General features: G+C 42.4%; 1 protein-coding gene across 10 annotated transcripts in view; it reads right to left on the reverse strand.

Moving 5' to 3' along the window:
• TBC1D1 (TBC1 domain family member 1) overlaps positions 1–26,983 on the reverse strand; it is a 184,555-nt gene that overhangs the window by 87,350 nt on the left and 70,222 nt on the right. For all 10 annotated transcript variants that reach the window (XR_004645772.1, XM_034770846.1, XM_034770856.1 and 7 more), the window contains 2 exons: positions 6,980–7,513; positions 3,687–3,776 (listed from right to left, as the gene is read on the reverse strand). Coding sequence is in view for 9 of the 10 variants with exons in the window: in XM_034770846.1 (XP_034626737.1) it covers positions 3,687–3,776; positions 6,980–7,513 (624 nt within the window). In the remaining variant the exon portion in view is untranslated. The remainder of the gene's footprint in view (positions 1–3,686; positions 3,777–6,979; positions 7,514–26,983) is intronic.

Raw genomic sequence — 26,983 nt, forward strand, 5'->3', positions numbered from 1 at the left:
CGGCGTGGCCCGGCTCGAGCCGGGCAGCGTGGCTGTAGTGTCGCCAGCCACTAGTGCTCCAGGCAGCACGGTAAGGGGGCACGGAGCAGGGGGGGTTGGATAGAGAGCAGGTGAGTTTGCGGTGGTGGTCAGGGGGCGGGGATGTGGGTGGTGGTCGGGGGGAACGGGTTGTTGAATGGGGGCAGAGGTCCCGGGGGGCAGTTAGGAAGGAGGGGGGATGGGGGGGGCAGGGAGAAGGGGTGGTTGGATGGGGCAGGGGTCCCAGGGGTCTGTCAGGAATGAGAGGAGGGGCTGGATGGGGCGGCAGGGATCCGGGGGCAGTCGGGGAGAGAGAGCGGGTGTGTGTGGATGGGGCAGGGGTCCCAGAGGGGCAGTCAGGGAAGGGGGGGGGAGATGGGGCAGGAGTCCAGGGGGAGGGAGGGAGCCAGATAGGAGGCGGGGGCCGGGCCACGACCCCCTCCCCTAACCAGCCCTCCATACAATTTACAAAACCTGATGCGGCCCTCAGGCCAAAAAGTTTGCCTGCCCCTGAGCTAGAACGTACCCCAGCTTGTTTTCTTAAAGCTCCCCAAACATACATCAACCACTAACATGGACTGTAAAACTATTAACATGCCAAATATTCTGCAGAGCAATCCACTAACAAATTCACAACTTTCACCTTGTTCATAACCCCAAATGCAGTCACCCTATATCTTTGGTTTTGAGTGGTAAGGGCAGTGAAACATAAGGCCTCCCAGGCCTCTCATCACCTAACCAGCAAAGCACAAAGCATCTGCTTAGGTTAAGCACCCATGTATTCCCATGAATTCAAGGGGACCTCAAGGTTAAACACAGGCTTACGTGCTTGGCTGGATCAGGACTGGATCAATAAGAGTCTTGCATCACTAAAAACTCTGCCACACTCACAAGACTAATAATACTTGCGAGCAAGGCAGAGCATTAAAGTAATCAGGATTCCACTTTGAGAGCATGTGCTTGTTTAACTATCCCAAATTGCTTCTAAGAACAAGAACACAGCAGACAGAGCAACTGAGACAGGCAACCTTACCCTCCTGCCTTGTATCATAGTGGCAGCCATGTCCCAGCACTAACAGCAGAGTCAGAAGTCCGTGCCAACAGGCTCCAAGCATTAGCATAGTTTGGGGAGAAGGCAGGACGGGCATTGTCTTCCCAAACTGCAAGCCTCGGGCAGGTGTGGAATTTGCCGCCTCCACCCCATGCACAGCCCCATTGGCCTGACTGAAGGTACTCCCCCAAATACAGAAGTCAAACTACGCCTATGGCTCCAAGGAAACTGTGATACTGCTCTGTGGCTGGCCACACATGGATGTGAGAGTGGAGTGATCTGCTCCCTCCCCTCTCCTAGTGAGATGAAGAGAAGCTGTATATGTCCAGTATCCCTAACTGACAAATCACCTAGCCAGTAATGCTGGCCTGAAGGGACCCTTAAGTCAGGAATTCACTTCTTTTGCTGGTTTGAGAGAGCCAGAGTTTAATGACCTTGAAGTCTATCTAATGACTCAGGATTCTGGCCAAAAAAGTGGCCTGAGGGGAGGTCAGGGTTCAGGTTCTCCTGTGATCAGAGAAGTTTTCTTTAATGGCTTTTTAATCCACACAGTGTCAATTAGTTATATTAACATTGTTATTTTTATAATTAGCGCACATAACAGGTGTGCAAGGAAAGTAGAGGAGAGGGCGCAAGGAGCCCCCTTTTGCATGCCCACACTGGCCCAGGCACAATGGTAGTCATTTTCCTCATTTGTCACTTTAAACCATCTCACCCCCTTTTTGCATCTCTCCACTAGCTCTCCTTCTCCATCATAATGAATTAACTATTTGTCTTCACTTTCAAAGCCCTTTATGGCCTATCCCCACTCCACCCTCCATCTCTCATACACGGTTGAGAGGTCTTGCCTCTCCCCTGTCAATGATGCCAGCCTGTGTCACTCATTTGTTAAATTTTAAAACAAACACCTTTGGATTTCTCCTCCCCAGCTGCCCTTCACACATGGGAGTTCCCTGTAAACGTGCACAAAACTACCTCACTGTCCTCCTTCAAGTGTCTCCTTAAAACGCCCTTTGCTGTGATGCCTGCAAAAAGTTTTGACAACGGTCGAGCAGCTGCTGTGCTGATATTCAGTGCTTAATTTGTAATGAAAGACATGCCGGGGCTCAAGCAATTTTTTTTACTTTCATAACTGTTGCGGCAAGCCCCGACATGCCGGGACTATGAACTGCCAAGCTAGAGGTGCTGTGGCTTGGCCCTGGCACAAATTAAGCACTGCTGATAGCACTGTCAATCATGCTGACCAGTGTTATCTCATTATTTCTTTGTGAACCTGTCTGGTTTTTTATTCCATCGGTCCTCTCTTGTCTGATATTTAGATTGTAAGCTATTTGGGGCAGAGACCGTCTTTTTGTTCTGTGTATGTACAGCGCCTAGTGCAATGGGGTCCTGCTCCATGACTGGGCTCCTAGACTCTGTGACAGTACAAACATATAGTATCAAACATGCTCTCCTGAGTGCAAAGTCTTCTCTGAATTCACACTAGTCTCTTCAAAAGAGGCAGGGCCACAGTAATGTGCTCTTCTGCGATGGCCAGTAAAACTGATTCTATACAGAGGTGGAATCAGCTGCACTACAGCAGAGGTCCCCAAACTGTGGGACGTGCCCCCCCCAGGGGGGCATGGAGGAACATCCAGGGGGTGTGGCGGGGCTCAGGCCAGCCTCTACAGGGGATGGGGAGGGAGCGCCACGCAGCCCCTCCCCGCCCTAGCTGTGCTTTGGTCTTGCCTCCAGCTGCATCCCCAGCTCCCAGCCCCATGCCTGGCCCCGTCCCCAGCCTTAGCTCTGTTCCTGGCCCCGGGCCAAGGCTGGGGGCAGAGCTGGGAGCAGAGCAGCACCTGGCCATGGGCCCAGCTGCCAGCCCCCACTACAGCCCGGCTGTGGCTCTGCTCTGGCCTCCACCCCCAGCCTCGGCCCAGACCCACCCCCAGCTGTGGCCCCAGCCTCACCCCCCTTCCCCTGGCCGCACACCTCCCCGCCCCTGGAGCTGCAGCCACTCCCGGTCTTGGAGGTGCACGGACTGGAGTAAGGGGTGGCGCAACCCCCAAAAGTTTGGGGATCACTGCACTACAGTAAACAACCTCCATCTTCTCTCTATAACCTTGGAGGCATAGCATCTGCCTTCAAAAGCTCCTATTGGGGTAGTGTATCTTTGTACCCCCTTACTATGAGCTGAGTGCAATAACTGTATATATCTGTGTGGTCTACAAAATAAAAGTAACCTGAGTTTGACTGTTATTTATGAAGAGTGTTCAATTAACTCTGAAGTACTGTTTACACAGTCTATTTCAGTGACTGATAACGCACTGCACAACACACATACAGCCGAGGGAACCCTGAATTTGCACAACAGTGAACCATGTCTTCTGGAATCTGAAAGCAGAACTTGACAGGATATTCGGTCCACTTATTTTTTTATTGCACAGAGAAGAGAGTCTTGACCTCAGATATTACAAGGCTAAACATTAAACAAGAAATGAAGGCCTTACAAAATTACAGACTGCCAAGGGGTCTACTCACCCATGACATGTGGTGGTCCACTTGGAACAAATGGGGAGGGGAGAATCAATAAGTATTCATGAATTAATTCACAAAAATTAATGCACTATCAGTTTACCTGAGAGCAAAAGGATATTTCCTTGAAACTTTTCTCAAGTGCTACTTTTTTCGTGTCAGGACTGATGAGATAAACTGCAGACTGCCCAATCTAAAAACAGTTAAATAAAAAGAGGATTACATTTAGCTTCAAGAAACACTATGTCAAATTTGTTCCACCTAAGAAATGTTCCTTGTGTATGAGAAATCTCAAAATGCATTCCACTCCATACTTTGACTCAATGTAGATTTAAATTACAATAATACAACACACTCCACATTTTGCGTGAGAGAGAAAAAAATGACGCAAGGTTGGACCTGCACTTACTATTAAATTTATAGCATTGTAAAATACTGAATTGGAATTTTGTTCTGTTTACGAGGCAAAGGAAAAATTAAAGGACCTGCATTTAACCAGACAATAGCAAAACTATACTTACAGCAAATCCTGTATCTTGGCATGGGGTTAGACTAGATGACACTTGCGATCCCTTCTAACCCTATGGTTCTATGATTCTACAAAAAATCAGTTTTCCTACAACCTTAGCACATGTCAATTTAATCAAAGTTATGTGATGAAACTAAAGTGAAATCAAAAGGCAGGCCTGGAAGCTGACTGAACTCCCACTTATATTTTTTTAAAAGTGTTGTTAGATGTACACAGTACTTAATTTAAAGGCAATGTATCTCAAGATATAAAAATGAGGTGACTGGAGTACATTTTGATGTACATTTAGCTGTAGACCAGTTTTGTAGCAGTAACCCTGTAGCTGCCGAGAAGCACTGCCAGGTTTGAACAGGAAACTTTTTCCCAGACAGGCACTAATTTTAAGGTGAAACAGCTGTTCAGGATTTTTCATGAGACTGGACATGGGCCAATATATAATGTTTAATTTCAAAATTGTTGCCAAGTCTTTGCGGGCTTCTTCCTAATTGTCAGAAGATTGTATCTGCAGCCTGGTGAATTTTAGGATGTTTTCCTCTTAGAAAGGTGGAATCCCCATACATGCACACAAAAAACCAAAGTAACCCAAAAAACTACAGCCACCTACAATTCCCAGAATGTACATTAAACCATCCAGTGTGTCCCAGACACCTAGCTTATTGGAAAGACTCATCCAAGGGTGTAGGGGAGGAGAGTTGGACCTCCTTCTTTTGTTTGTTCTAAGCATTTCCGCATGGATTCATTCTTGACCCTCCATAAAACTTCCCACCATCTCCTTGTCCCCATGGCTTGTTTTCCTTTGCTGTCCCCCAGGGCTGACCTTTCAGCTTTTACTTGCGGGGAGGCCATTCATCCCCTTGCTGCTCAGCAGACCTCTCCTCGGTTTTTTGCTGGCTGCCTATTCCTGTGGCAGTCAGTTAGCTCCCACTTCTACCCCATGCAGTTGCAACTGTCAGAGGAGTGGGTCACTGTACCTAGGGGACTGGCCAGGATAGCAATCTCCCAAGATGGTTTATTAAAACAAATGACTGTGCCAGCCAGATTAAGGGAACTGGCAAGCATCCTAGTCTACATGTTTTTCATAACATCTAATGTACCAAATACTCAGCCTCTACTATACATTTCATAGAAAACCACAACAATAACCACTGCACTCAAATAAAGGGTAGTTCAACATCTGAATTAATTCAAGATTCAAGATTCAACATCTGAGTTAATTCAAGATTGATCAATATTAGTTGGCTAACCAATGAATTCCAGCACTGTGATCAGCTATGGGATGGTGGATACTGCAGTCCCTGACCAAGTCATTTCACTTCCTGCTCCTGAGAGGCGTTCCAACCAGATGCGCCATACAAGAAATCCAACTTTGCGTATTAAAGAAGCACCTTTTGTGAAATATTAGGAGACTAGGATGCCACACTCAAAAGTAACCAAAGTTAAAAGCTCAGAAAGAAGCCACACCTGAAAAAGCCACACTTTTTTGGGTGGCTAACTCTATACATTCAAGTCTGAAGCACACAGAGGTTCGAGTCAAAATTTTCAGTTTTCACATCTGTAAAACATCGGCATACAGTCTCCGCAGTAATTACATTGCTTGTGTGTGTCTACGCTTTATTCATTGTGTCAGCAGCATGTGTCTTCATCAAGAGCATTTATACTGATTGTACTGTCAGCATGGGGCATTGTGGGGTGGCTTCCGACAGCCAGTAACAGTTGATGTAAGCAACACAGTGTCTACACTGACTTTATGCCTCTTGTGAACATGGCATTATTAAGTCAGCGTAGTGAGGCAGTTACATCGGCGAGAGCAAAATGTTAGTGTAGATACTTACATAGTTAGGTCTGCCTGGAATCTAACTCTGTAGTGTAGCCCAGGCCTAAATTTTAAAAGTATTGCACTGTATTTAAAAAACTTTGTACTAAAAAGCACAGAACCACCATCCCTTCTCTCGCCACCTCCATCTCCAGGAATAGCCAGCCAAAAGGAACACACACAAGTACTTAATGTACCCAAGAGATGAGCTCAAGATAACCAGCCAAACTATTGTCTACTATACTACCTCTAATTAACCAGTGTTGTACAAAATATAGTAAACATGAATGTATTTGCAATATAGCAGGAAAATGAAGCAAAACTAACCTATACACTCTTCAAATCCTGACAAACAATAGTAGGGGTGTAGCTGGCTAGGTGAATTTTGGATACAGAGAGGTCAACCTGGTGCCAACCTCAACGTCAGTATGCTCAGAACTACCCACAATAGCAGCCCACAGTTACACATACACACCGATTACTACTGGGAGTAGGTGCAGTTAAACTGCAAGAGCACCTTAACTAAACTGCTTGTTATGGGACACAAAGTGAGAGCTTGCCTGCAGCCAAGTTCCAAAGATTCTGTGCTCTAAACAGGCAGCATCTCTCACCTATAAAGTTGTTTCTGCTGTAATTATTTAGCATAATACACACACAATATATATAACTAACTTTTATTATTTCTGTGAGATAGAGATAGAGATATATATCTCTATCTCACAGAAATAATAAAAGTTAGTTCCAGCCTTTACATCAGATAATTATCAATAATATTTCCTAATAGTTTCTCAACACTGTCCTTTTGAAGCTCAATGTTTTATGTGGTGCTGTTTTAAACTGTTTCACTTAATATACTTTGACAATGTAAAAGAGATTTTTACACTGAATGATAAAACTCTACAAAGAAATATATAAAATTTTATGTGTAACAAGCTCCAATAACTGCAGGAAGTTATTCAAGGAGGAACTCCCATTTTTGTAGGACGTTTCTTTTGCATTTCCTATCCAGTGTTTAAGAGACATAAAATGCTTGCAAAGTTGCAATTTGTTTTACCGTGAACAACATAGTCCGGTTTCCTGCAATATCTGTTGGCTGCACAACGTTGTGTCCATAGCCAAGTTGACGTTTTAGGTTCAGCGAAGTCTCAGTTTCATCAAAAGAGCTGGCAAAACTGTTACTCCTGCAACTCCCATCTTGCAAGTCCCTCTTAAAAGAAAAGGAACGCAGCCCAGGCTGAGAATAAGATTTCCTAATTGGCCTTTTCTCTTCTTCTTCACCGACCAAGGGTTGGAAAACAGATCGCAATTTATCACTGAATGATAATCCTCCAGAATTACTGGCAGTTTCACGTTGTTGGGACAATGAATTAAATTCCAATTTTTTGGTACAACTAACATGGTTAAATTTTTCTATACATTCATCTATTAATGCTGGGGGGGCATTTTTGTGTGCTACTGTCACTCGTCCACAGAACAACACCTCAAACTTTTTGGAAAAAGGGTCTTCAACTTCAGATGGATTATTCTGGAACTCTTCTTGGCGAGCGATTTTTCCAGCCTGTCGAATGGAGCCAATAATCTCAGGCACCTACGAGAAAGAGAAAAAAACAGCATCAACAAATGGTTCTTTATGCCTAAGACATTGGAATGCTAAAAGGAGACTCCTTATGTCAAATTTCCATTTCCAATTTCCAAGTGGCCACTAATTTTGGGTGCCACCTTTTCTGAGAGACCACCTGGAGACATCGTGAATTTATCTCAAACAATATGTGCATTAGCAGTTAGATATTGTTCGATAGAAAACCTTGCGAGGAGGACGAAAACTGGTTAATATATGGAGATATACCTATCTCATAGAACTGGAAGGGACCCCGAAAGGTCATCAAGTCCAGCCCCCTGCCATCACTAGCAGGACCAAGTACTGATTTTGCCCCCGATTCCTAAGTGGCCCCCTCAAGGATTGAACTCACAACCCTGGGTTTAGAAGGCCAATGCTCAAACCACTGAGCTATCCCTCCTCCCTTCATTTGCTTGCCTAACAAGAGATCATTATCATTAATACACAATCAGTGGACCTGATCTGTCAAGGTGCTGAGGATTTCCAAGAAAGCCTCTGGACTGATTTAAATCAAAACAATTTAAATCACAAATTTTAATCATGATTTAAATCAGCAAGCAGAAAATCTTGATTTAAATAATCAATTTTAATTATGTCTGCATTTGTATGTAAATTTGTAATAAATTAGTTGTTTTCCTGAAGAAAGGTTGATTCTCATTGATTGGTAACCATTAAAACATGTTGATTTGCAGCTAATTATAGCTTTTGGACTACATTTGGTGCTTCTTTTTGCTAACTAGGAGAATAAAGTATATTTATATATATTTATTTAAGCAATTATATAGCTTAATTTAGGTTTATCAGATCCTCAATTTTTACATTTTTATTATGTTAAGAAATGCATCATTCACCATGCTGTGCGGAGAATAAAATGATGTCCTCTATGCAGTAAAAGTGTCAGAACACCGTTTGTGTGTTCTAGCCCTGGCTCAAGGGACAGACTACTGAATAACCTATGGTGGACCCCACAAGAGTCCAGGAATTCCACTGTACTAGATGATTCATTTTATACTTCTGATTTGTGTCAAGCTACGTTTGGCTGGAAATCGAATGAATAAAAAATGTGCAAAAACCAGCATTTAAAATCTATTTATTAGTTAAATAAAACTACTTTAAATGTGCTGGATACATAAGAAGAAAAGTTTATTAAAATGTTTTGCATTTAAAACTGATTTATTAAAAAAGGAAATATCATCAATAGTTAATGAATTGCATTGACTGTTTCTGTTCACCATGTCATTGAAAATTGTAGAACTAGTAGGTCTCATCCTCCCACAGCTATTTTTCATTCATAGATTGAAAGAGAAAAAACAAACTTTCCTGATTTTTCAGCTCCCAACGGGTTTCTAAACATTGAATGAAATAGTCATTGAAGCGAACTAGTGTGCTAAGTCGGAATGTGCAGATGAAATTTGCTGAGGATACCAAGTTTGGAGGCATGATCAATACAGAGGAGGATCGGAACATTATACAGGAAGATCTGGATGAACTTGAAGACTGGAATGACAGGAATGGGATGAAATTCAACAGTACTAAGTGCAAGATCATGCACTAAACATTTCTGCTGCAACCTGGGGCTCCTTAGTTGGAAGCAACAGAGACCTGAGTGTGTTGGTCAATTACAGGATAACTATGAGCCACCAATGAGCTGGGGCTGTGAAAAGGGCAAATGTGATCCAAGAATGTATTAGGCGAGGCATTTCTAGTAGAGATATAGAAATATTAATGCCATTGTTCAAGGCACTGGTAAGACTTCATTTGGAATATTGTGTACAAATCTGGTCATCCATATTCAAGAAAGATTAATTTAAACTAGAACAGATGCAGAGAAGAGCTACCAGGATGATTGGGGAATGGAAGGCCTATCTTATGAGAGGATACTGGAAGAGCTTGTCATGTTTAGTCTAGCAAAAAGAAGGTTGAGAGGGGATATGATTGCTCTCCATAAATATATTAATGGGGTAATTCTAGAAAGAGTTTAAACTAAAGGACGGTGTTGGCACAAGAACAAATGGATATAAACTGGCCATGAACATATTCAGGCTGGAAATTAGAAAGTTTTTAACAATCAGAAGGTGGGTTCGGAAACAGCCTCCCAATAGACATTATGGGGGCAAACAACTTAAATTAGTTTTACGAGAGAAGGGGAAATTTATGAGTGCAATTGTATGATGGTGTTGCTTATGATGGTAGGGGGCTGGGCTCAAGGGCTCACTTCTAGTTTTTCATATGTTACCCAAAGCTCATGCTTCAGTGTTTCAGCAGGAGTCAGGAAGGGATTGCCCCCGCCCCTCTCCACCTGCCTGCCCCAATGTATTCTGGGAGGGTTCTTCTTTAAAAAAAATAATTCCTTCCTTGAAGCATCAGGGATGGACATGATTGTAGATGGAGAAGGCCAGAGCTCTGAGGTGGCACCGAGTTTCTCTTGCTCAAGTGCTTGGGTGGCTGGTTCTTGCTCACATGCTCAAGGTTTACCTGATTGCCATATGTGGGGTCAGGAAGGAATATATCCACAGGTCAGATTGACAGTGACCTTGGGGATTTCTCGCCTTCCCCTGCAGCATGTGGGTGTGGGTCACATGCCAGGATTATCTGGGTATATCTCATGTAATCCTTTCCCTGTCATTAAGGGGACCTCAAGCTCTGGTGTACCTCAGTCTTTCCTATTTTCTGTCGGTGGCACATAACTGTATAATACTTTGGTTTCATTTCAGTTGCTGGATTTAGTGTGCAGGTGCTGGGGAGTGTGGGTGACCTGTGGTATACAGGAAGTCAGACTAGATGATCTAGTGGTTCCTTCTAGCCTTAAATTCTAAGACTCTATGATCTACTTGAATAAGATGAAATGAAGAAAATATTCTCTCTGCCCCTGCAAAAGAGACTACTGCTCTCAAAAGTTGGTTTAACCCTTCAACAAACTTCAGGTGCTTAGCCAGCAACTTCCACCAGTTCAGTGGTTTGACTTTCTTTAAAACTTAGCAGCAAATATGTACTGCTTACTATTATTTTTTGTATTTAATGTAAATGATTTTTAATAGATTATCATCAGTTTGGGTCTTGACATAGGCTGCCAATTTCAAATTTAATTTTAAATAGGTTTATATTTTAAAATGGGGAGGCATAGCTCAGTGGTTTGAGCATTGGCCTGCTAAATCCAGGGTTGTAAATTCAATCCTTGAAGGGGCCACTTAGGGATCTGGGGCAAAATCAGTACTTGGTCCTGCTAGTGAAGGCAGGGGGCTGGACTCGATGACCGTTCAAGGTCCCTTCCAGTTCTGGGAGACAGGATATCTCCATTAAAAAAAAAAAAAAAATCTCTATTTAATAATTTAATTTTTTAAAATCCTCAATTTTCATCCACCCTGGCCTCTACAACTCACACCCCAGTGTTAGTATCAAGTTCAAACTCAAAAAGGAAAGACAAATAACATTCTAGAATATAACAGTAGCCACAAAACAATCAGGAATGCCAAGCATTAATGTTATTGGTAGATTAATGGCATATCTTGCACACTTGTTATAACCTTCATAGTAGCACATTCTACCATTAAACCAAAATGTTTTTGGCAGAAAGTAATTTTGTTTGAAAGAAAAAATAATTCCTTTTGTCATATATTTCTATAATTCCACACGGTGGGAGTCCTATCTAAATTAATTTAAACATTCCACCATTTTCAGGGAATCCATGTTAGGAAATACTCAGTTATGATCCACAGAAACTATAAATTATAAAAAAAAAAGCCCAACTACTATCAGAGGCCAATATTTTAATTAATTAACATGAACTGAATCAATAATAGTTGGAAATCGCTTCTGCTGTCTGAATAGTACATGCAAGTCTTCTTCCAATGGTCTGCTAGGCTCATATTTATAGTGTGTGTACCATACTTGGTTATGTCACACTACTTTGTGTTCTTTCGCAGCCTTTGATTGGAGTAAGGGATTATATTATATCAGCAACAAAGGCTGTAGAACAAACACAAACCTGGTGCCATAGTGTATTCATCCAGTGGAGAATACTGCCAGATATTTAACAATCCAGAATGATTTTGACAAAAGACCAATGAATACATAATTTTCCTACAGAAATGGATCTCATCTAGTGAAAGAAGAAATTTAGGATTAAACCCACTTTCAGAATGATTGTGTTCATGAAAATTTGATTGCTGATGCTGCAGCAGGAGGTCTGGAATAGCATTCTAAAACATCAAACCAGGAGAACCATCTCCCCAGACAAGTACTGAGATGGTGAGGTATGCTTCAACTCCAGAGAACCCTTCTGGAGGTCACCTCTGCTTTTAATAAACATCTCCATTTTTTAAAAAAAACAGTTGAAGTACAACAGGACTATGCAGAAACAATTGAAAGGTTTTACCTTCAAGAGTTCAGAAACTCAGCACTGTTTTTTTTTTTTTATAGATAAGGAAGTATGGCAAAAAGCATTAGTCAGAGGATTAAAACAATGAATATGACAAATAACAACAATCAGTCAGGAAACATTACTTCACCCTTGAGCATGATGCATGAATCATCAGTTAAATCATACATAGAGGAAACAGACAATGGGTCAGGACTTCAAAATTCTATTCCGAGCTACACCACTAATTAGCTGAGCAGCCTTGGTCCTAGACAGCTCTGTGCCTTGGTTTTAACGTATGTAAAACGGAGATGATAGTTCTTGTTACCTCCAAGGATGTTGTGAGGCTTATTATTTAATAGGCCAGACTGTGTGTTCTTCCCTTTCTAGACTGGAAGAAGAAAACGTCTGTGGGGGACTTTAAGCCATTTCTGCACCCTTCATAATTCTGGCCCTGTCCAGAGACACTACTGAGAGTAGACATAAGGTTGCGTGTGCCAAGTTTTAGGTGACCATCTATGGACTGTTACTCCAGCACAATAGCTTCCTCTCACACCCTCTCTACCCATTGCAGAGCCAATACACCAGACCCTTAGGACTCAGTGCTTGTAAAGTAAAGTACTTTGAGATACTCTCCTGAAAGCTGCTACTTAAGTGCAAAGTGATATTCCTGGAATTGAAGAGAAACTGGGAATTAGATGAGGTTTGGCAACTTCCGATTCAGATTTGTGAATTGTAAGGAAAAAGACCTTTCATCTAGCCACATAACTTATGTAGTTTGTCAATTACACATATAATTTGCTTATACGTAGCCGCATTTCAGGCTATGTCTGCATGAGTGTTTTCTAGGAAATCTTCCCTTGTTCCTTCACCAGTACAGCTCCACCAATGGGAGTGCCAGAGTAGACCAATTACAAGTATTCATATTACCATGTTATCCAGACATGCTCTGAGCAAGTTAGATGACACAATAGGCAAAAGACACTGACAGCTGAGCTACACTCCCATTCTCATCATTGCTACCATTACCAGGACTGTGGTGGTGGTGATGCAATAGAGGGAGATTTCCTGGAAAATGCTAACATCTGCAATGCAAAAATAGCCACTAAATGGAGCTTACCCCAAATCAGTGAAACAGCCGTTTTATCCCTCCAAGCTAGGAGTTTGCACCAGCACAGCTACTCCAAAAGGTGTAGTAGGGGAAAATTCCGAGTGTAGATAGGCCTGTGACCAACTGCTAATGCACTGTTACTGAATTTGTTTTCTTCAGTGTTTATATCCCTCGGATACCCTTCGGACCTTCATTAGACTGCTGTTCTATAGCAAACCGGGTCCTCTATGCAGCTATAATTTAACAAACAAACAAGACAAACCTAAAATCCTAGGTTTACTTTAAAACAGTTAAACTTCACATTCAAAAAGATACACAATGGGCCTTAAAAGGGAGGGATAGTTTTTATTTTGCCTTGGGCTTGAATTTCCTGGTATTACATCATTTATAAATAGCAGCTGGGCTTCAATGCAGTGTCTATTTAAGAGTATTTCCTCCTTTGTTGTGTAAGAACATGAAATACCTAAGCTCAACACCTAAAGGGCATCCAAAGAGCAAAAAAAGGGAGAAGTACTGCCACTTGCAACCTACATTAGATTCTAATGGTCAACCTAGAACATTACTTCAGTGGCATAATTGCAACCATTTCTTCAATACATGTGCACACCACCAGGCTGATCAGCCAAACTGATGCAGCATGGTTCTAATATTTAATACTGACATTGAGTAGAAGTGATAAATCTGCACTTGGCTGTGCATTCAAACATTTTCCTTTATTTGTTAGGGGGATGAGACAGAGGAGAAAGAGAGAGGGGGAAAAACCCACAACTGTTTCCCAAAGGTCCTCTGGGGCTGGATGAAATTGTTTAAAAATATTTTTACTATTAGACTTCAGTAGTACACCAGACCTTCATGTACAGGTTTACATAGAGGTCTAGGTACCAGTAATTCATAAATTTTAATGTTTGCTCTGGCCCCAATTCCCTCTGTGCTCCCTGGGAAGGAGAAATCACTACACCACTCTGTCTAAGTTTCACCAATTGTAAAATGAGAATAGTGCTTAGCTGTCTCACTGAGGTACGGTAAAGATTAACTAGTTTAAAAATTGTGAAGTACTTTCAAGTTGAAATGTTATAATTGCTAAGAATTATTAAAGTAAGTCATGCCTGACTGACAGGCATACAAACAGGATGTTAGGAATCATTAAAAAAGGGATAGAGAATAAGACAGAGAATAGCTTATTGCCCTTATATAAATCCATGGTACGCCCACATCTTGAATACTGCGTACAGATGTGGTCTCCTCATCTCAAAAAAGATACACTGGCATTAGAAAAAATTCAGAAAAGGGCAACTAAAATGATTAGGGGTTTGGAATGGGTCCATATGAGGAGAGATTACAAAGGCTAGGACTTTTCAGCTTGGAAAAGAGGAGACTAAGGGAGGATATGATAGAGGTATATAAAATCATGAGTGGTGTGGAGAAAGTGAATAAGGAAAAGTTATTTACTTATTCCCATAATATAAGAACTAGGGGCCGCCAAATGAAATTAATGGGCAGCAGGTTTAAAACAAATAAAAAGAAGTTCTTCTTCACACAGCGCACAGTCAACCTGTGGAACTCCTTGCCTGAGGAGGTTGTGAAGGCTAGGACTATAACAGGGTTTAAAAGACAACTAGATAAATTCATGAAGGTTAAGTCCATTAATGGCTATTAGCCAGGATGGGTAAGGAATGGTGTCCCTAGCCTCTGTTTGTTAGAGGGTGGAGATGGATGGCAGGAGAGAGATCACTTGATCATTACCTGTTAGGTTCACTCCCTCTGGGGCACCTGGCATTGGCCACTGTCAGTAGACAGGATATTGGGCTCGATGGACCTTTGGTCTGACCCAGTATGGCTGTTCTTATGCCGTCCTTTTGCTGGAAAAGTTACCATCAAGTACAATGAGAATTTTGTCCAAGAACTGCATGATCAAGCTAATTGTAAACACGGCCACTGCAAATGCCTAGCCAGGTGGACCTAAATTCTGTGGCAAGTTCCCTGGCTTCTTCAGCACTGTGATGAAAACTCTCTTCTAGCTTGACAAGTTACAAGATGGAGATTACTACTGAATTAAATTGGTGTAATTATGGGATTTAGAAACAGACTAAGTAGGGGCTATATGATTGTGGCAGCTGTGGGAATGATGAAGCTGTGTTGATAACTGAACTGATGTTTAATTGTTCTGGCAAGATTTTGAAATGAAGTAATAATGTTTGGTGGGATGATCTGTTGCTGAATGAGTTTCCACATGGGGTTGGATATTCTCCTGGGGACTTGTTGCTTGGTGTCCCTTCTTGGGGGTCTGGTGCATCATCCCTTCTGCAGTGGTGAGAGACAAGATGTTTAGCTACATGTATATGGGAGCTTATTGTTGCCTCACTCTCCCCCTTCTCTGCAATACACAACTAGAGATGTGGAGCAGCACTCTACTCTAGCTGTGGTTGCAGCTGTAGATGGGAAGGGAGCCCATTTTGGGGGTCAGGGATTTCAGGGTTATTTTAATCCTACTTTGTCATCGTTATTTATCTGAATTCATTGTCTCTACTGACGGCATTCACAGTCTCTGCTAGACAAGTATGCAGCTCTGGCAACTATGCCAGTGACACAATGTGGTGGACAAGAGGGATGTGTGGTACTGCCACAGGCAGAGGACTCTGAAGACTAAGGATAAAAGACTGGTACTGGGGGATCTGGTCCCTTAAACCCTGCGGAGCTGGGCATGGAGAAAACTACGGAGCAGAGTATTTCCCAGATATAGACTAGGCATTTGACATTTAGTATCAGAGCCACTGGCCTTGTGTAGTATGCTATCTTAAAAGCAAGGAGGAGGGACTCTATTCTACAGTTCATGCTACTTAATTCAAGATCAGTAGCCAATAACCATTTTGGCCATCTATGATCTAATTCTTGATGAAACACCTGATTTTGAATGTTACCAGGGCCAGCCAGGTCATGTTGCTTTTCCAACCTTGACAGTCACCTCTGTTATGCAGATCACCATGAGCAAAGGGGCAAGTAAGGATGTAGAGTAGCTGTGCTGGTCAAAATTGATTTTACATTTTGGAGGCCTCCACTCTAACCCTGTAGTTGTAATCATAAATAAAATAAACAACCACCACCACATAGGTACGACATTTTCAAACGATACTGTGCTTTTTGAGTTACTTTTCAAGTGGTCTTCACATAATAACTCCATCTTTTGACATTTTCCTTCCTTAATCTTTTTGGAGTTGAGATAGTGGAATACAATTGTTAAGGCTGTTTGCTAGTAAAATAAACAGATGACTTGAACATACATAAAGGGAACAAATAGCATATATGAACACTATGGGTTTGTCTACATAGCAAAATAACAAACAAAACCCCCCTGCAACAGTGAGTATCAGAGCCTGGGTCTACAGACTTGGGCTCACAGAGGTTGTGCTACGGTGCTAAAAATATGTAGACGTTCGGGTTCAGGCTAGCACGCCTGGGCTCTGAAGCCGGGGGCCGGAGGGGAGGTTTTTTTTTAAGCACCACAGCATAAGTCTGAGTCCATAGACCCGGGACTCTGAAATACTGCGATGGTTTTGTATTGGGTTTTTTGTTGTGTAGACATACCCCGTATGTACACTATATGTACCTGGACTTTCAGAACAAACAAGCCAACAATATTCAAAATGGTTTGACTCAGATCCATTTGGTGAAAAAACCATTGAGCTTGGGAAAATGATTATGAGAGAGATCCGACAGGAGCAGTGTGACCGCTGGAGGGAGCTGATTGAAACAATAAAGGGAAGGGGGTGACTATTCAGTATCTGAACCCGGATGGACAACCACCAAAGCACATCCTTGCAATCTCTCCCATCAAGTCACACACCAACTCATCTTAAATAGTAAACAGCCCACAAAGCAAAGCACAAAACAAAATCAAGTAGAAGTTTTTGCTCACTGCTCAGAGACAGCAAAAGTCCCCAGCCAGCAACTCAATATTGAGAAGCTGACAATAGTTACAGAAACCCTGAAGTGTGGAAAGGTAGCTTGACTTAATGGTATATCTAATGAACTATTACTACACTTTGGGATGAGAGCATAGAAGTGGCTACTTGACTTCCTCAGCTCTCTCCTAGAGACAATGCAGATAGCCAGGCTGCGAAGACAGGCCCAAGTGGCTCCACTACTCAAACTCCATAAAGACACCAATTCTGCAAAGAGGTACAATCCAATATCCTTACTCTCCTGAACCTACAAGCTATATGAGCAGATGATAGTGGATAGAATAATGCTAATAATGGAAGGGCAGCCGACTGATGACCAAGCCGGTTTCCACCCAGGACATTCATGCTGTGGCCAACTTGCAAACCTAACTCAATACATCAAAGATGGCTTCATAACCTGCAAAATTACAGGGATTGCATTTGTTGATCTATCAGCTGCTTATGACACCATGAACTATCATGCACTTCTACTGTAACTGGCAAGAATTTTGAGAAATAGGAAGATGGTCCAAGTCATCTCCTCCCTGCTTGCTAATCAATGTTTCTTTGTTGAGATGAATGGTCAGAAAAGTCGATAGCGAACTCATCAGAATGGCTTTCCGCAAGACTCAGTGCTAGCACCCTTATTACTTAACGTCTACACAAATGACCAGCTGGAATTCCCCAACATGCAAAGATTCATTTATGTAGATTATCATTATGTTACCACCAAACAGGAAAGATCTGAGGACACTGAGCACATTCTAACTGGCTCCCCGAGCATTCTTGGAGAAAACTATTGCACACAGTTTCTGACTGCCACCCTTAGCAAGACACAAGTGTGCACCTTCCGCCTGAAAAACTTTCAGGCCAAGGAAAAGCTCCAGATATTGTGGGATGGTACAATCCTTGAGCATATGAACATCTGGAGTATCTTGGGGTCATGTTAGGCTGAATCCAGACATTCAAAGAGCACATCAAGAAGCTGAAAAAGCAAGTGAACTCCAGGAACTGTGAACTCCAAAAATTGGCCATTACAAAATGGCAAACTGACCGCAAAACACTCTGAGCAACCAGTGTCTCTCTGTTACTCAGTTGCAGAGTACTGTCCCCCAGTATGATCATACTTGAGGCAGGCATACAAAATTGATACTGATCTCAAACAATCCTGTAAGATCATCACAGGGATTTTGAAATAGATTCCCACACTGCCGCTGTATTGTCTCATAGGGATTGCACCACCACCAGTGAGGCGAGATGCCTTCAGTAGAAAGAAGGCACAAAAACAAGTGCAGGATTCAAGACATCCACTCTTGGATTCCACCATCCAAGAGATTAAGCCTAGAGACATCTTTGACTGTGAAAATCCCTTACCCACAAATACCACTGGGAAAGTCTACAGAGTAACGAAATGGCAGGAAATTCCAATTATTTTGGCAAACCTGGCTCCTTCAGAACTCCTTCTCCCAGGCGCTGACTTTAAGCAGAAATACTAATATCAGGCATGACCTGGAATTGGTGACAATATGACCAAGTGTAAGCTGAGGAATGATTCCAAATGTCAATGTGGACAGCTTAGAGTAGACAAACAATTGAACACTTCCTGATGCAGTGCCCTATGTCAAAATTCTGTACCTGCGAGGAACTATTCAACATAAGTGACACCACAATCTTGGCTGCAGTGTTGGAGCAACAAGCTATCATGATGATGAGATAAAATGTTAAATAAGAAAGTGCTGTTTTTACAGTCACGTTTACCATGACACATACTGTACAGGAACTAGTAATTGCATGAACTTTGCACCCTAAACATTTCCCCTGTTCCTCCCGCCTTGCCTGTCATCATTTCAACCTATGTCATGGTGTATGTCATCTAGTTCGTAAATAACTTTGGACCATGTCTTTTAATTGCCTGGGTTATACCATGCTCATATTGTTCTGTATAAATTAGAATATTCACCATGGAGTGACAAGTTTCTCTCGAGTCCCAGAGCCCTTCTCATCAATATCTTATCTAAATCAAATCGCATTTAAATGACCTGATTGTTAAAAAGAGCTTCTGTCTCTTCTTGCATTCCCAATATGCTGCTTGCAAATAACTGTGGGTGAAAATGAGGACAGAGGCTTACCTGATTTGCAGGTATAATTAGAAAGTTAGATGCCAGCATCCTTTTATTTGTGCACATAACCACTGTGTCCACAAAATGAAACCCACAACAATTTGTGGGCACAAATAAGGGAAGCCTGTTATATACATATATAATTTCACATGCACAATTTTTGGTTCCCGGAATACTTGTATTCTTAAGTCTTCTCTGGTTCACTTTCTCTATTTAAATATATAATTAGTGGATACAGATTCTTTTTGTAAATCAGATAAATAGCTACTGAGGATAAAAAATTGGTTCCCAAAGCCACAAGACAAAGTATTGCGCAACAGTGCAAATAAAGATGTAACTTCACCAAATGGTGCAGTGCTTTATCAAGCAAGCTCCCCGCTTCTTCCTTCTCCTCCCCCTTCCACCCCCACACACTATGAGGACTGTTTTGGGAAACAGAAGATATAACTAAAGCAGGAGAACAAATGTTTATATTTTAGATGCTGTGCATGTGGTATCTAAATATTGTATGCTTAAAGGATTCATGAATTCACTAACGCAACATTCCAAGACAAACTGTACATTTATTTAAGTGTGCTGCCTGGATTATTTCTGTTATGATTAAATGGACATCGAATGGAAGCAGATATAGAAAGGTGAAATATACATGCAAACTATAAAATTAAGAAATTGTAAGCAACCCCTTGTCTTTATATTGTTGGTTAATCTAGTGAGAGACAAACCAGCACCTACAGCTTCTTAATATTTGTTTTTATTAGTTTACTAGATTAAGACAACTAGCACTTCTACATCCTGAACTGAATCATGAGAAAAATTAGTCATTTTATGGCTGTTAGTTTGTTTTATTCCATAATTTATGGTATTTTGAAAAGCAAGAAGCTGCTCCTCCCAGAGCTGACTTTCTCCTCGAGAGGCAAGAAATCAACCCTTTCATTTATTTCCCACCAAAAGTTATCCCCTGGGGTCTTCAAAGACACACATTAAAAAGTCCCATGTCTTCAGCAGGTCCAAGAAAAAGAGTGATAAACTATTTTAATTAAGAATGATCCGTAACAGCTGAATGCAACAGCTGCCTTTTGGTAAATATATGCTGACTAAAAAAAGACTATTTATCTAACAAGACATAAGTAGCAGGGTAATGTATTCCGCTGAAGATGAACTGTGTAATACATAAACACTTTAATGCCACAAGACTGCAAAAATTCCAATATGATTTTCGATGCCAGACACATGCGTCACAACATTGACGGCTTGTCGACTCTTACAGCGCCACTGTAGCGCTCAGTGAAGATGGTACCTACACTGATGGGAGAGCTTCTCGTGTTGACGTAGTAACTCCACCTCCCCGAGAGGCAGTAGCTATGTCAACAAGAGAAGTCCTCCTACCGACATAGCTGTTCACACCGGAGGTTAAGTCGGCATAATTACGTCACTCAGGGATGTGGATTTTACGCACCTCTAAGTGACGTAGCTTTACCAAGATAAATTCCTAGTGCAGACCAAGCCTGAGTACAGTGGTAACAGTCCCTTCTTATGGCACTAATTCAGAAATGCACTTCAGCATGTGCTTCGTTTTATGAACATGTGTAGTCATGGAGCTACTTGTAATTAAAGTGAAGCAGATGATTTAATTATTTTGCTGAATTAGGGCCTACGTGGCTATAAGACCTCACCTAGAATAATAAAGCGTCTCAAGATGCAGATCTTGTAATGCAGCACTTCTAAATTCCTGGAGACTAAGGCCATATCTACATTAGGGATGTAAATACCGTTTAAAACGTTAATTGTTCAAATGATTAAAAAATGTCATTTAAACCGTTAACCTTTTAGACATCTGGGGCCCATCTGGCTGGCGTGGCTGGGGCTGCTCCAGCTGCATGCTGCTGCTCCGGCCGCACACTGGCACGGCTGGGTCCACTCTGGCCAGGGGCTGCTGATGGAACCGTGCCGGCCAGGCACCGCTGCTGGATCCGCTCCGGACGGGTGCCGCTGCGGGACCCGCTCTATGTTAACCAGTTAACCGGTTAATCTTTTACTTCCCTAGTCTACGCTACAAAATTCAGTCGACCTAATTTACATTGGCATAGAGCCACAGCAGTAATTACATGGCTTGTGAGAGTCTACACTTTACTCCTTGTGTTGGCAGTGCATGTCCTCACCAGGAGCACTTGTATCGGTTGTACTGTCAGCGTGTGGCATTTTGGGCCAGCTCCCAAAAGCCAGTAGCAGTCAACATAAACATCATAATATCTACACTGACACTGAGTTATTAAGTTGGCATAACAGGGTTGTTATGTCAGCAAGAGCAAAATTTAAGTGTAGACACTTCCATAGTTAGGATGATGTAAGCTGCATTGCATCGACCTATCTCTGTAATGTAGACCAGACCTGAAGCTGAAACATGATTAGATCTTTGGACAAAAAAGCATTTTGATTAATTGCAGTTTTACTAGTCAATAGCTGACTATTATATATGACAGATTATTTTAATTACTTTTAAAAGGGTGTTTACTTCCCCATTATTCAGTTAACAAAGCGCTAAATAAAACACAAGGGATTTGTCATTTGATATTTAGCAGAAAACCTAATTGGCTACAAGCTCCCTTCTTTTTCCCTTCTCCCAGCAAAGCTCCATAGGGCTGAATATAAGCTCCACAAGAGTGTAGCTGCAGAGGAACTCCACTCCTGCAGTTTAGGAGCTCTACAGAAGCTATACTCTGATGTAGGCCATGTCTACACTAGCACTTATGTTGGCAAAACTTTTGTCGCTCAGGGGACTGAAAAAATCACCCCTCTGGGCAACCTATGTTTTGCTGGCATAAGCACTTGTGTGCTCTCCCACTGACACAGCTATCGCTGTTCATTGAGCTGGTTTTATTATGTCGATGGGAGAGCACTGTCTCGTCGGCATAACACAGCTACATGAGTGATCTTACAGCAGCACAGCTGTAAGCTTGTAAGTGTAGACATGGCCTAAGTCAAGTATTGCAATGTTTTAGTTACTAATACAGTAAGCATCCTTTAGTATATTTTGCAAAAGTAATGAATTTTAGCACTGAGCCCTCACTACAAACTATTAAATCTTTGCCAAGACATGGGATCATTTATGAGACACACGGAATTTATTGCTAGAAGACATTGTACTGTATTTTATTTATTTAAATTTGGGAAATGACAAAGAGGCATTTATCTTAGACTTTCTGAGTCTGACAATGATTGAAAAACACAATAAATTACATCAAAGCAAACAACAGCCGTCACAGCATACAATCATACCAAACAACCATGTAGCATGAAAAATCAAACAGTATTTCCCACTTCTCTTGAACAATATCAGCATTCATTAGTAACTGTATTTTGAACAGCCTTGTTCTGCTTGCCTGATTTAAACCTGTGATATTGGCAGGTTTATAATATTTTATTGTTAACGTCTCCAAAGAAAGTTAAACTGAAAGTGAAACCCGGAGACTGGGTTTAAATCTCTGCATTGTTACCTTCCTACTCAATAGGAAACATACTTTTTCAAAAAGTAAAATTCTAACATGAAGACAGAGGTGAAAGTAAGCCAGTACGCCCCAGTACGGCGTACCGGCGAGAGCCGGTTTGCCGTACCGGGGCAGCCCGACTTCCCCAGGGGGCAATTTAAAGGGCCTGGGGCTCTGCTGCCCCGGTTCTTTAAATAGCCGCGGGAGCCCTGCCGCTTCCCCGGTCCCGCTCCAGCAGCTATTTACAGGGACGGGGCTGTAGAAGCAGGGCAGCCCTGGGCCCTTTAAATAGCCCCTGGAGCCCAGGGGTAGCGCGGGGCTCCAGGGGCTATTTAAAGGGCCCAGGGCTCCAGCTGTCTCTGCCGCCCCGGTCCTTTAAATAGCCGCGGGAGCCCCGCTGCTTTCCCAGAGCTCCCACAGCTATTTAAAGGGCTGGGGTGGTAGAAGCAGGGGAGCTGCAGGCCCTTTAAATAGCCCCCAGAGCCTGGGGTAGCAGGGGCTCCAGGGGCTATTTAAAGGGCCCAGGGCTCCAGCTGCCTCTGCTGCCCTGGTCCTTTAAATAGCTGCTGGAGCCCCACAGCTTCCCCAGGGCTCCCGCGGCTATTTACAGGGCTGGGGCGATAGAAACAGGGGAGCCCCAGGCCTTTTAAATAGCCCCAGAGCCCCAGGCTGCTGCTGCTACCCCGGTGGGGGGGGACACTTACTTTACAGGGTGGGCTGGGGCTGGCTCTGGCTCCCTCAGCCACGCCCCTTCCGCCCTAGGCCCCGCCCCTTCTGGGGGCCAGAGCTAGCCCCAGCATACCGGTAAATCAATGGACTTACTTTCACCCCTGCATGAAGATAATGAAGATTTATTTCACAGATATAAGCAGTACACATGCCTACAAGATTAACTGGAGAATGAAATGCAAACATTCTACTCAAAACTACAACACTTTAGTCTCCTACCAAGGCCAAAAAAATATATAAAGTAGAAATTCCTACAATTTGATATTTGCAGAGACTCAAGGTAGAAGAAAATAACTAGATCACCTAGCCCATTTCAACTTCAATGCAGGACACTATTTACATTCCAACCTAATTTTAAGTGTCTTAAACAGGGCTCCTTCCTTTCTACTACATACTTCTTTTTCAAGATTATTCCGCAGCCTAAAAGATCTCCCTGACATTTAGCGGAAAATCTCTTTTTGTCAATTTCATCCTTTGACTCCTAATTATTCCCCCTTATAATACCATGAATTATTCTCCTCCCTCTATATTGCTGAGTCGTGTCCCCTCCGCATTAATCATCCTTGAGCCAACTTTCAATCTTGCTTCAGAAATCAATCCGTCCATCTCCTGGAAGATTTTTATTTGTTCTTTTATGAGCCCCCTCCAGTTTGTCCTACTTTTCTACACACAAGTGCTTAGAACAGTGCAATCAAATCCACAGTAACATTTTATTAGAGGTTTTCGAGGCACTTAACAAAAAGCTGAGTAGGCAAGAGATGATAGGTTGCTCCCTCCCTGCTCAATGATCCAAGGAGCTGGCAGACTAGAGCGGGCTGGAGCTGGGTTGCTCCACTTCCCGCTGCTGCCGGTGAGTGCAGGGTCGCTGGGGGAAGGAGTGGAATGAGTGCGGACCAGGGAGGAAGGGTAAGAGGCAGGGCGGAAGGAATTGTCCGGGGCCCCACACCCCCATAGGGACGGCCCTGTCCCTTGGAGGGAGGGCCAGCTGAGGGATAGGGCTGGTCCCCAGGGCTAGTGCTGCTGCTTATGCAGCACACAGCTGCCATGGGCACCATGAAATTTGGTGCCCCAAATTTCATGGTGCCCTACGCAGCTGTGTATGCCTAAGGACGGCCCTGGGTAGATGGCTCCAGCAGCTCAAGTCTGGCTTTCTGAAACAGCAGCTTATCCTCTAGGCTAGCCTGATCAAATCCTGTCCTAGCCAGCAGAATGCCTAGAGCAGAGACTCACCCACCAGAATCTTCCAGCTGGAAAGGGCAAGATCTGGACTTAGATATTTTCATTTACCTTGATAAGCATAATGTAAACTGAATTTCCATCAGTGACCAATAAATAGGGGCTTTTACCATGGGGCTCTGCTGTTGCAGAAATCCTTTGTTTTCCAGGGATGGTAGTTGTCATGAGTTCTCAGGAAACTACTCACACAATTTGATCTTCCTCCAAGATTCTGACTTGGCCTCAGATCCAATATATAGATCAGTAATACTGGCTTCACAAGATGGAAAGAGAGAAGTGGAGTGGGTGGCCAGAACTTTTCAAAGGAGGGAAGTTTATGATTAACTAATTACACTGGTATATGTGATTAAGATGCCAGCAGCTGCTGATGCATTGCCTATGCTAGAGTTCCCATAGTATCGAGAGTGCTCTGTATCTGTATCTATGTAAATACTTACTAGCGAAGGTGCCAGCACCTAGTTAGCACTCAAGAATTTGTAGCATAGTTCCTGAGTTTTGTAAAACTTCTTGTTGTGCATTGCAAATGGCTCTCTGCAGCTCTTTACAACAGCTCTTGACACCCATCATTGCTGCCTGCAGTGGAACTGCACCAATGTTAGCAAAGATAAGAATTTTAGAAAAATAAGCTTTCTGTGGACAAGGCCAAAGAGTACATCATCACAGATTCAAGGAATACTTTAGCCTGTCATAGCACAAATAGTGATGTAAATAGCTCTAAGACAGCAATAGCATAAACTCCACTATTCAATAAGTACTGTGTACCCAACAAATACTCCTGTTTTAGTTGGTTACCATATAAAGTCATAATGAGAACTGTAAATTTTCAGTCTGTTATAAATGACGGCTTAATAAAATTGCCAAATAAACCAGACCGATATAGTACATGCTTTCTCAGATCACAATCCTTTTAATACTACTGCCGACTTGAGCTTGAGAATTTTCCATGTAACTGATGAGAACTACATTCCAAAGACTACCCTTTTTACATGGTCGTGTGAGCAGAGAGTACTCCATGAAACTTAAACTGACTCAAAAGGTTTCCTTTCCCTTCTAAAAAACAATGTCTTAAATAAGTGTTTACTGATCACTATAAACAAGACCAGAAATAGAACAAAACTGTACTCTGGGTTATACTAAAATAGGAAAGACTGGTGGGGTTTTTGTTGCTTTTGATTGATAGATAACATTACTGATGTGATCCAATTTTCACCTTCGTCCTTTAAGGCTCCCCTCAAGATACACTTTTTCCATGAAGCCTGAAGTACCAGACCCACCACTCTACTAAACATATTAAATATAAATACAATGCACATGCCCAAAATTGCTGCACGCTTCTGGCCATCTCCTAGTCACATAGAGCCTGATCCAAAACCTATAGATGTCAATGGAAAGAGATTCTCTTTGACTTCAGTGAGTTTTGGATCAGGTCCAAAGTGCTTTGGGCATCTGATCTGCTTTTCTGGGGGACCATCCTGCAAACTCTCCTCTTGTGAAACATCCCAATAGACCATATAGAGAGAGCTTACATCAGGGGTCGGCAACCTTTCAGAAGTGGTGTGCTGAGCCTTCATTTATTCAGTCTAATTTAAGGTTTCACGTGCCAGTAATACATTTTAACATTTTAGAAGGTCTCTTTCTAGAAGTCTATAATATATAACTAAACTATTGTTGTATATAAAGTAAATAAGGTTTTTAAAATGTTTAAGAAGCTTCATTTAAAATTAAATTAAAATGCAGAGCCCCCCAGACCAGTGGCCAGGACCCGAGCAGTGTGAGTGCCACTGAAAATGAGCTTGCGTGCCTTCGGCACACGTGCCATAGGTTGCCTACTCCTGGCTTACATGATCACATACTTGGATACTATGCATTCCTTGGAACAGGGACCATGCCTTATTTGGTCCTACACATCCCTGAACACATTTGTAGGAGCTTAAACAAGGTGTTAATTGCTGAACTATTTTCCATCTCTCCAGGTGATGTTTCTGTAACACTTCTTACAGAAACCGGTTTCTTAAAAGCTAGAATTGTATTCCTCCTTTTACCCCACCACAGATTCGTCTCCGGTGAACATTCAGTTTGTGGCAAGCTGGGGTGTGAATCTACCCCGCACTAGCCTGTCACACAATAACTCTGTGTGGGCCTGATGATACACACTAACAGTTTGTTAGTGTTTATTCTGGATGAGGACAGAAACAAATCAGAGTCTGATATACAGTAGTAGCAAAAAGTAAAATTTGAATGATGCAGTTATACCGATGTAAGTCTGTAGTATAGCCCAGACCTAACTAGTAATTCAAGCGAACCGTCGCAATAAAGACATACCCTAAGTCACATCACCTCCCTAAAAATCATAAACAAATATTATAGAATTAAGGCCCCAAGGACACAAATTGACTTTTTAAAAAGTGAAATATACAAATGGGTTTCTAGGAGTAGGGAAGCCAGAGACCATTCTTCTCTCACC

Source organism: Trachemys scripta, chromosome 5 (genome assembly GCF_013100865.1).
Source record: "Trachemys scripta elegans isolate TJP31775 chromosome 5, CAS_Tse_1.0, whole genome shotgun sequence".
Lineage (NCBI taxonomy): Eukaryota > Metazoa > Chordata > Testudines > Emydidae > Trachemys > Trachemys scripta.